Below are 9,581 nucleotides of genomic sequence, written 5' to 3' on the forward strand. Positions count from 1 at the left end.
TTCAATAAATCCCATATTAATAATTGTAACTGGTTAACCCGCATTTAATGACGGGACCACAGTTAGTTGCAAATGGGCCATGGTATTAGATAGATGGTATTAATAAGAACCATGGTATTGCTCCATGGTATTACATGTATGAGTCATATATAAAGGATAGAGACTCCCTGCGAGGAGCATCGTGTCTTATTTTGTAATCGAGCTCTGCTCTAATGGAGGTTGCCCCCTCGAAGAGGCAAGTGAACATTACTTTCTGAATAATAAAATACATGCTCTTATTTCTCATTGTCTATGTTCTGGGTATATTTCTGTGCATATTTGGTATTCTTGTATCATCTTGCAGGTTAAGAGCATAACATCTTATATCATTTAGGATTTGTGGTGATACTTTATGCTATCTACATATTGTGGTATCTACATTTTTTGTATAGGAGATTTGAAATTTTAATGCATTATCATTTGTCATTAAATCTATATTTTAAATTAAAATATTCTTGATTCTTTAATCATCCACGTCATTCCTTATAATGAAATGACATTTACCTAAGGTTTTGGAAGTTGAATTCTAACTTTAATTATAAGGTTTTGGAAGTTGAATTCTAACTTTAATTATAATGATGATAAGATATAAATGGAGTCTTGTTCATTAGTTATTTTTTGGAAATGTTTTATATGAAAACTTCTTTCTTCATTTTTATGGATAAGACAAAAATAATAAAAATACGTTAACATGTTATTATAATTAATATAATATTTTATATTAGTTTTTACTTTTTAATATATGTACTTATTTAATAAAAGAAAAATGTAATCTTAATTTGAATAAGTAAGAAAACTTTTTAGCAGTTACTTTACCAATCAAAATCAAAATCTTTTAATAAATTTAATTTAATTAAATTAAACATATTTAAAATATTTTATATTTTAATTTTAAATTTTAAAATAAAATATATCTTATTAATATATAAATATATGTTATTTGAAAAAATAATTTCAAATTAATAAGTATATATCAACATTGACAATAACTTAGCAAAATAAGCCAAACACAAAACGAAATTGAAAATACATTATTTAAAACAAACCAAACTTTAACCAATATTGACAATGATTTATGAGACTAGTCTTTTGGAATGTTCTGCTCTCTTTTTACGTCACGTCAATTATAAACATTACTCGGCACAGTTAGATCACGCAACAGTTTTAAAAGTGGGCAACAGTTTTGATAAACATTTCAGAAATTATATCTACTGAAGGTGTTTAGGGATTGATATCTATTATATAGTTCGAGTGTTTCCCCTGGAATGCTATGTTCCGGTACTAGAACAAGAAGCATGCGGTTGGTGATGAAAATTCCATGGAAGCAGCCCCAACGGATTACGATTAGGGCTGACTCCGGACATGTTACCCCTGGTCCCATTCGGACGTGATATTTGCTAAAGAAAGTGACAGATTCAAGCTCTGCATATGCAACTAGACTATATCCAGATGTGAGTGACGATCGACTGGCCATTGCAATTTACGGATTTATCCTGATCCATCAGACGCGAGAATTTCCTTTATCGCGATATCTCAATAATTTATGTTAGTCAGATTTCTGTTGTTTCTTTGTAGATTTTGGTGAAATGATTTAATTCACCATTGAAATTTTCAAGGTTAGTGTGAATGCTATGAAAGAAAATATCATATTCATATCATCGTGCTTTGAAATTCTATCCATCAAGACAAAGTCTCCCCTCGTGCAAATCGCTGTTTCTTTGAATTTGTGGCACTTTCATTTTCTGTGCTTTAATTTGTGGCAAATCCGTAGCGATTGGTAACAATAACTGGCCACTCTGCTCAACTGTTTTTTCATTCTTTGGTGTAAGTTCAATGGTAGGTGCAAAAGAGAAGCTCTGTGCTGTGGCTCTTCTGTTTCCAATCCTGGCTAGCGTGTCCCATGGAAGTTATAGCACAGGTTTCTCTTTCCCATCGTTCGGCAACGACAACAGCAATCAGTTGATATACATGGGAAATGCTTCCTATAATTCTTCAGACGGTTACATCGATCTCACTTCATCGCCGAACACTACATCCGGTGCCGACGCATATTCTCACATGTATTACAGCATCGGAAGGGTTCTTTACCGTGAACCCATCACGGTCTGGCCAGCCACATTTACGACCACCTTCAACATCTTCGTTCAGAAAATCACTCTTCCTGACGGGCTAAAGAATTTCAATGGCGATGGTCTGGCCTTCATCATGGTCCTCAACGACAAACCTTTTTTCCCAGACAGCTATGGATCATTTCTGGGAATGTTCGATTCATCCACAAACGGAAACACAAGCAATCAGCTGGTCGTCGAATTCGACACCTTCAAGAACGAATGGGATCCGAATGACAACCATGTGGGCATAGACATCAACGGCATAATATCCAACGCTACCGCCGATCTCGGTGAGAACGGCATCGACATCAAATCGGGGCGGCCGATAAGGGTACAAATCCATTACGATGGCTGGAAGAAAACCCTGCAAATATCTGCCGCCTATGCAGATCGACCAATTTCGTACTCGATCATCTTAAACCGCACAATCGAGCTATCAAGCACCGTTCCGCGATCGGCCTACCTGGGATTCTCGGCTGCAACCGGGAATTCTTTCGAGATTCATCGTATTTTGGACTGGAATTTCAGTTCGGAGATCTTGCCCGAGTCGTCTCTGAACATACCCCCAATTGGTGGAACGAGGTCAGAGAGGGGGTCAACAAGCCGGGGACTGAAGATCGGGCTCCTTGCCGGTTTCATTATCCTCGGGGCCGTGCTTCTGGGATTGTCGGCATGGTTCGTCGCTAGAAGTAGAAAACGGAGAAGAAGTGCAGGTCCAGGATCGATTTCAGGCCGGCTTTTCAGCGGGGATCTAGCGATGATGGAGGGCCGATCGCTGGGCTCATCGTATGCTCCTCACCGGTTCTCCTACAGGCGTCTCTCGACCGCGACAAAGGACTTCAGCGAGACGGAACTGCTCGGAACCGGTGGCTTCGGGAGCGTTTACAGGGGTACCCTAGAAGGCCCGTACGGGACGGTGACACTAGTCGCTGTGAAGAGAATCGCTGCCGGGTCGAGACAGGGAGAACGAGAATACATCTCCGAGATCAGCACCATAGGACGCCTTCGACACAGGAATTTGGTACAGTTACATGGTTGGTGCCACGAACGCGACGAGCTGCTGCTTGTCTATGATTATATGCCCAACGGGAGCCTCGACAAGGTGATTTTCAGGCAGCCAGGCGATAAGCTTCAGAATCAGAATCAACCCCATCTGAATTGGGCCCGGAGACACAGAATCTTATGCGGGCTGGCTTCGGCGTTGCTGTACCTTCACGAAGAATGGGAGCAGAGAGTCGTCCACCGGGACATTAAGCCCAGCAATGTTATGCTCGACGGGGAATTCAATGCCCGTCTGGGGGATTTCGGCCTCGCCAGGCTGATTGAGCATGACGAAACGAATCCGGCGGTCACCACGACGCTGGCGGGGACGCCGGGCTATGTTGCGCCAGAGTGCGGCTACACTGGCAAGGCGACTGCAGAGTCCGATGTTTTCAGCTTTGGGGTCGTTCTGTTGGAGGTGGCAAGCGGCAGGCGAGTTGTGGAGCGAAAGCCGCCACTCTCAGAGGGGAGTTTGGTGGATTGGATTTGGGGACTTTACGGAGAGGGAAGAGTTATGGAGGCTGCGGATCCTAGATTAGATGGGGATTTTGAGGAAGAACAGATGAAACGAGCATTAATATTGGGACTAGCCTGCTCCCATCCAGATCCCCAGCTGCGTCCATCAAGCCGACAAGCGCTGCAGGTTCTGATAAACCCGGCTGAACAGATGATGGAGCTTCCTTCTTCAAGGCCGTTGGCCATCTATGTAGTTTTGCCATCAAACCAGGGACTTAATTCTCGCGCAGCTTCTTCGTATTCAAATGTTGATCATCCGTTGTCAGCCACTACCGGCTCCGCTTGCGGTGGAGCCGGCTCCATTACAGCCTCCACCCTCCAGTATGGGAGATAGAGGTAATACTTCTCACAATATGCATGCGGTGATGTTAATTAAATACAAACATAGCAAGCAGCCGAATGTTATGGCATTTTAAAAGGATATGTCGTGAAATTTATTTGTATCATGTACATATCGTTGAATGCAGTGCTGAGAACGGTGTATGAAGAAGCAGATTACTGGTTATTGGCTCCTGTTGCTTTTAACTACTAGGATAGATATATTAACCCATCCAGAGAAAGAAAAAGATGTAAAACCCTTGGAGAAAATTAGATGTGCAGATCATTTTCTATGTATGAAAGTTTAAAATGGTGATGAATCTAAAATTCATGCCGTTGTTTTAAATATTTTCTGGAAAACTGTCCTTTATTCAATAATTGAATTAAAGTGATCGTTAACATGGTGCTTGTGACGGTAATCAATAAGCTTTGAGGGTCCTGTTTAGTTTTGAGGCTGCTAATTTTATGTGCAGTGAAACCTACCAACTAATTTTTCTTTTTATTGTACTTCTGTTTTTATAAATATCTTTTGTAATATAGGTGTTTTTTTGGGGTGTTGGAATCGACTTTTCTTTACCTCATGGTTTTAATTTCATGGTTTGAAGTAAAAATGTATGATTAGGGCTCTGAATATATTACTTGTATTCTCATGGTTTTAATTTCATGGTTTGAAGTAAAAATGTATGATTAGGGCTCTGAATATATTACTTGTATTTTCGAAATTGTTTTGGAAATTTTAATTTTGTTATAAAAGAAGTTTAGTGTTGGAATTTCATATTAGTTAAATATGTTTTTTAAAATATATATGTATAGAAGCAAAGTTATGGGATTGTATTTTCGAAATTGTTTTGGAAATTTTAATTTTGTTATAAAAGAAGTTTAGTGTTGGAATTTCATATTAGTTAAATATGTTTTTTAAAATATATATGTATAGAAGCAGAGTTATGGGATTGGAAAAAGATTAAAGTTTTTTTTGACTCTTAATTTGTCTAGTGATATTATATAGCTGTGAGTTATGAGCTGGCAATGCCCATAATTGAGAAAATCCAAAAACTTTTGATCTTGAACAAGTTTAAAATAAAAATTTTGGTTCTTTATGAGATAATGTTGAATGAAATAGGAGCAACTTTCATCGAAGCAATTTCTATGATACTTCTTAAAAAAAAAAAAAAATTATATAATGGGAGTAGGTAGATGGCCTAAAGTTAAATTCAATGAAGGGGTGACTGAAAGAAAGAAAACATGGATGAAATAAAACAACACATGGATGCAAAAATGGGATATCTACCTCAATGTTTGTCCCTCAAATAGAGAGTTCAAAAAAATTGTTATGAAGAAGTTTCTTAAGCATATATGGGGAAAAAGGTTGGGTAGAAAGAAGAAGTACTATGTTGAGGAATTCAACCCCACTTGTGATCTCCAACGAAAATAGTACATTGAAGCTAGCATTTAGTGGAGAGAAAAGATTCTTATTACTCAATTCAGAACTAATTCACATCAACTTCGGTATGAAACATGATGGTGAAAAAGACCTAAAGAAACATTGGAGCTAGCATTTAGTGGAGAGCAAAGATTCTTATTGCTCAATTAAGAACTAACTCACATCAACTTCGGTGTGAAACGGGATGGTAGAAAAGACCTAAAGAAGCTTGGGAAGAATTGGTGTGTATTTTTTGCACTTGTGGGCAGTGACATTGGAAAAACATTTCATTTTGGAATGTGATGCTTTTAGAGACATCAGGGACAATTATGACAATATGTTAACATTTGTCCCTTAGCATTGTCTTTTCAGGAAGAGGACTCTTAAAAGGTTTGACCAACACATCATTAATTTAAATAAGAAAAATAATAAATTGCAAAAAGTGAAAAACAAAAGACCATACACTATTTTTAATCTTATTGACATTAAAAACATCATTCATTCATAAATACTTTTACTCATAGTCAAAAATAAAAAGTTAAAATTTTATTTAAAATTCTAAAAAAATTAAATAGCCAAAATAAATTTATTCAAAACCCTAACGCTGGCTGGGTTGTCCATTTGTGCGTTTCATTTCTCCATTTAATTCATCCATCCGTGTTCATCCAATTAGCCCTCTGACTCTCCATTCAGTTCAATGGAGTGCAGGGCCGTGTAGTGCATTGTAGTGGAAGCTCATATATTGGAGAGGCAGGAGCAGCGTCAAACACCTAAAAGCTTGCCTACCCAAAAAAGCTAACGAAGAAAATGAAGTAGACACTTTAGAAATTGTGTTTTGTAGATGGGAAGATCAGTAAAATATATAATTATTATTAATTAGTACTCTCTGAATTGGTATAACAATTATATCTGAATGTGAGCAGCGTTGTTGTCGAGTAGACCCCTGCAACAACAGCGGCTTTTAGTTCTCAGATTCATCACCATTCTTTTTCTGTGGTATGAATGATTGTTATATTGAATTTTGTGAATTAATGCTTGCATATAGGGCCACTTTAATGTGATTCAGCTTCTGGGATCTGTAGTTACAGATCGATAAGAGAGGTATCAATTCCTGAATGCACTTACTATTCGTAGGAAGCCATATCTATGGATGCTTATTTCTTTTTTCAGGGCGAAAAAAGCTATATTTCATTTATATTAGTAATATAAACAATAACATAATATCAGTTCATCTGATCTTTGTAAATTAAAAACATACAAGATATTTAACCTCAAGGCACGAGCCAGAACTAAAATACATAAATGTTCCACATATATAAACCTAAAATAGGATCAACATAAGCCAAAAACTCCCAAAAAGATTCAACAGCATTTGAACCAGACTTCCTAATGAAATCAGGATTGAATCTGTGGCGAACACGCAGCCCATAGCAAATCGCAGTCAGCAAAAAGAAGCGGGACCTGGCATACTGCTTCCAGCAACAGAATATGTAAACACTCATGAAGAACCTGCGATCACTGGAACAACATGATTAGCGAATGGAAACCTTCATCTACCAGAGAGATATATCAGAGCTTTTTAGAAACAAAACCAGAGAAAGATGAAAGAGCTAGAATCAAAACAAGGATTAGAAATCAGGAGGGAGAAAGTCCTGAATGGATATAATATTGCCCTCAAAAGAAACCTGCAAGAACCATAATCCTGGAGCCACCCGGAGACCTTTTTTGGATAAATCATCTGCAGCATGGTTAAGATCCCTCTTGATATGACGAATGGACACACCCTTAGATCTGTTCCATAAAAAGTTAATCCTCTCAATCCAACCAAAGAGCTGCGGATTCCTTATGATGTTCTTACCACGGAGACCATCAACCAAGACCTTAGAATCACCAAAAATGGAAACATCCTGGAGATTGAGAAAAAGACAAAAATGAAGAAGGCCAGCAAGGGCCATCGCTTCCGCCTTACTGTTTGAACCACTGCCTCCATTCCAGAACAGATGAAAATGACAGATTTCATTTACCACAATAAAAACCCCGCAGCCACATTGGCCATCCTGTTCAGCCCCGTCGAAGAAGGCTCTCGGCATATCAGACAGGTACTGCTGAATCACACTTTCTTTCTGGACAGGCATCTTAGATGAGCTTTACGGGATTGATTCAAATATAGAAGTGATGGAGGATAAAATTTCCATGAACTGGGGGACCTTACTATTGAAGACAACCTTATTGCGCCATTTCCATATGCACCATACCGTAATGATGAAGATTGATCTCCATGATTTCTTTTGAAGGCTGCACCATAAGAATGCATCAGCAGTCGACGAATGAGACAAGTGCTGGACACCATGGGTATTCTCCAGATTCCACCACAGAAGACGAGTCTTCTTGCAGTCAAAGAATAGGTGGAAATTGGTTTCTTCCTCAGCCCAACAGATGGAGCAAACACCCGAACCCTGCCACCCTCGCTTTCTTAAGTTATCCCAAGAAAGATTCCTGTTGTGAAATGCCAGCCAAGAAAACAGGATCATTTTTGAGGGGCAACCTGTTTTCCATAGAATGGGCGGAAAGGACGGCTTGAGAAGAGAAGGAACTTTGCTTATCATATCCTTGTAAACATCTTTTACTTGGACCTCATATAAAACCTTAGAACTTCTCCAGATGAGATTATCTTGTTCCTTTGAACGAAAGATTCCACAGTTCCTGAGTCGTAATTTGATTTTGTCCCACTGCAAAGCTATGTCTGCAGGCATCCCCATATGTTCAGCTTCCTTCCATAGGGGGATGGGACCAATCCATTCAGCAATAAGACTCTCCCAATAAAAAATACGTTGTCTTTGGAGAAAGTTTAGCAGAGAATTCTGAATCTCAATCACTTCAGTACCGCTCATAAAACAATCTTTTCCAATGAGAATATTTTTACCTGTTTGGAAATGACAGCATAAATTTTCCAGAAAAAATTTCCCAATTTTTCGCAGGCTTTGCCAAATAGGAGATCCCCTAGAAGAGCTTAATTGCTTTCTCCTGAGCCAATATGCCAAGCTCTTCCTTCTTAGATATTTGAAACGAATAATGTTACTCCACGGACCCTCCTCAAAAATGCCTCTCCATAGCGTCCTGCATAGTAAAGCCTTGCCGAAAGATTTCAATTCTAAGAGCCCCCAACCTCTGAATTTATTTGGTTTGGAAATGCTGGCTAGAGAAGAGAGATGGTTTTTTTCCCCGCTTGGTCTCCCCAAATAAAGTTCGTCATGAGCTTATTCATTGCCGAAATTATGCTTGTTGGGATGGCAAATAAATGAGCCCAATATACCATCAGCTGATTTAAAACCGACTGGGCAAGGATCACTCTGCCTCCAAGAGAGAGATATCTATATTTCCAGACAGAAATCCTCTTATAGAATTTGTCTAAAATCCATCCCCAGTCTGCCTTTTTATAACCTGCGGCTTTTAGCTGAAAGCCCAAATATTTCAGCCCACGCCCGATAGGATGGGCTTTGATTCCAAATAGCTCCGTCATCCAATCAATCATATCCTGGCTCGATTCGTTGTGAAAAAAAACAGACTTTTCAGAATTGATATTGAGGCCTGTTGCTTTTTGAAAATTGTCCAAGATGTCGAAGTAACATGACCATGTTATCTTGCACAACATTCCAAACAATATGATATCATCAACAAACAAGTTATGGGATATCGAGAGTCCCATGCAAACTTTAAGCGGAGAAACTCTGGATTCTTCTACAGCTTTATTAATATGGAGACTAAGAGTATTCATTGCCAGAATAAATAACAGTGGCGATAAGGGGCATCCTTGTCGGAGACCCCTGGATGCAGAAAAGAAAGGGGAGGGAATTCCATTTATGATCACCGAGAAATTCACCATCTCAACACACGCCATTATCCAGTTTGTCATACGAGTATTTAGGCCAATCTTTACCAATAAGCACCTGAGGAATCCCCAATCGAGGCAGTCGTATGCCTTTTGGAGATCAATCTTAAGGATGGCTGCATTCCTTTTCCTTTTCTGTATAGTAAATAGTCCTTCCTGGGTGCTTGCCACTGCATCCTGTATGTTCCTCCCTTTTAGAAATGCATGTTGTTCTGATGAAATATGCTTTGATAAGGAATATTTTATC

General features: G+C 38.9%; 1 protein-coding gene and 1 pseudogene across 2 annotated transcripts; one reads left to right on the forward strand and one right to left on the reverse strand.

Moving 5' to 3' along the window:
* Positions 1 to 1,505: 1,505 nt before the first annotated feature.
* LOC149231688 (L-type lectin-domain containing receptor kinase IX.1 pseudogene) lies at positions 1,506 to 4,498 on the forward strand (annotated as a pseudogene). The gene is made up of 2 exons (XR_016247472.1): positions 1,506 to 4,043; positions 4,175 to 4,498. The product of XR_016247472.1 is annotated as an L-type lectin-domain containing receptor kinase IX.1 pseudogene (transcript).
* Positions 4,499 to 7,073: 2,575 nt separating this feature from the next.
* Positions 7,074 to 7,580, reverse strand: LOC149231689 (uncharacterized). Its single transcript, XM_089381716.1, has one exon. The coding sequence runs from the start codon at positions 7,578 to 7,580 to the stop codon at positions 7,074 to 7,076; it is 507 nt and encodes a 168-aa protein (XP_089237842.1).
* Positions 7,581 to 9,581: the final 2,001 nt, after the last annotated feature.

Source organism: Pinus tabuliformis, chromosome J, assembly GCF_031772625.1.
Source record: "Pinus tabuliformis cultivar Carrire ecotype Pingquan chromosome J, CPIR1, whole genome shotgun sequence".
NCBI classification, from domain to species: Eukaryota; Viridiplantae; Streptophyta; class Pinopsida; order Pinales; family Pinaceae; genus Pinus; species Pinus tabuliformis.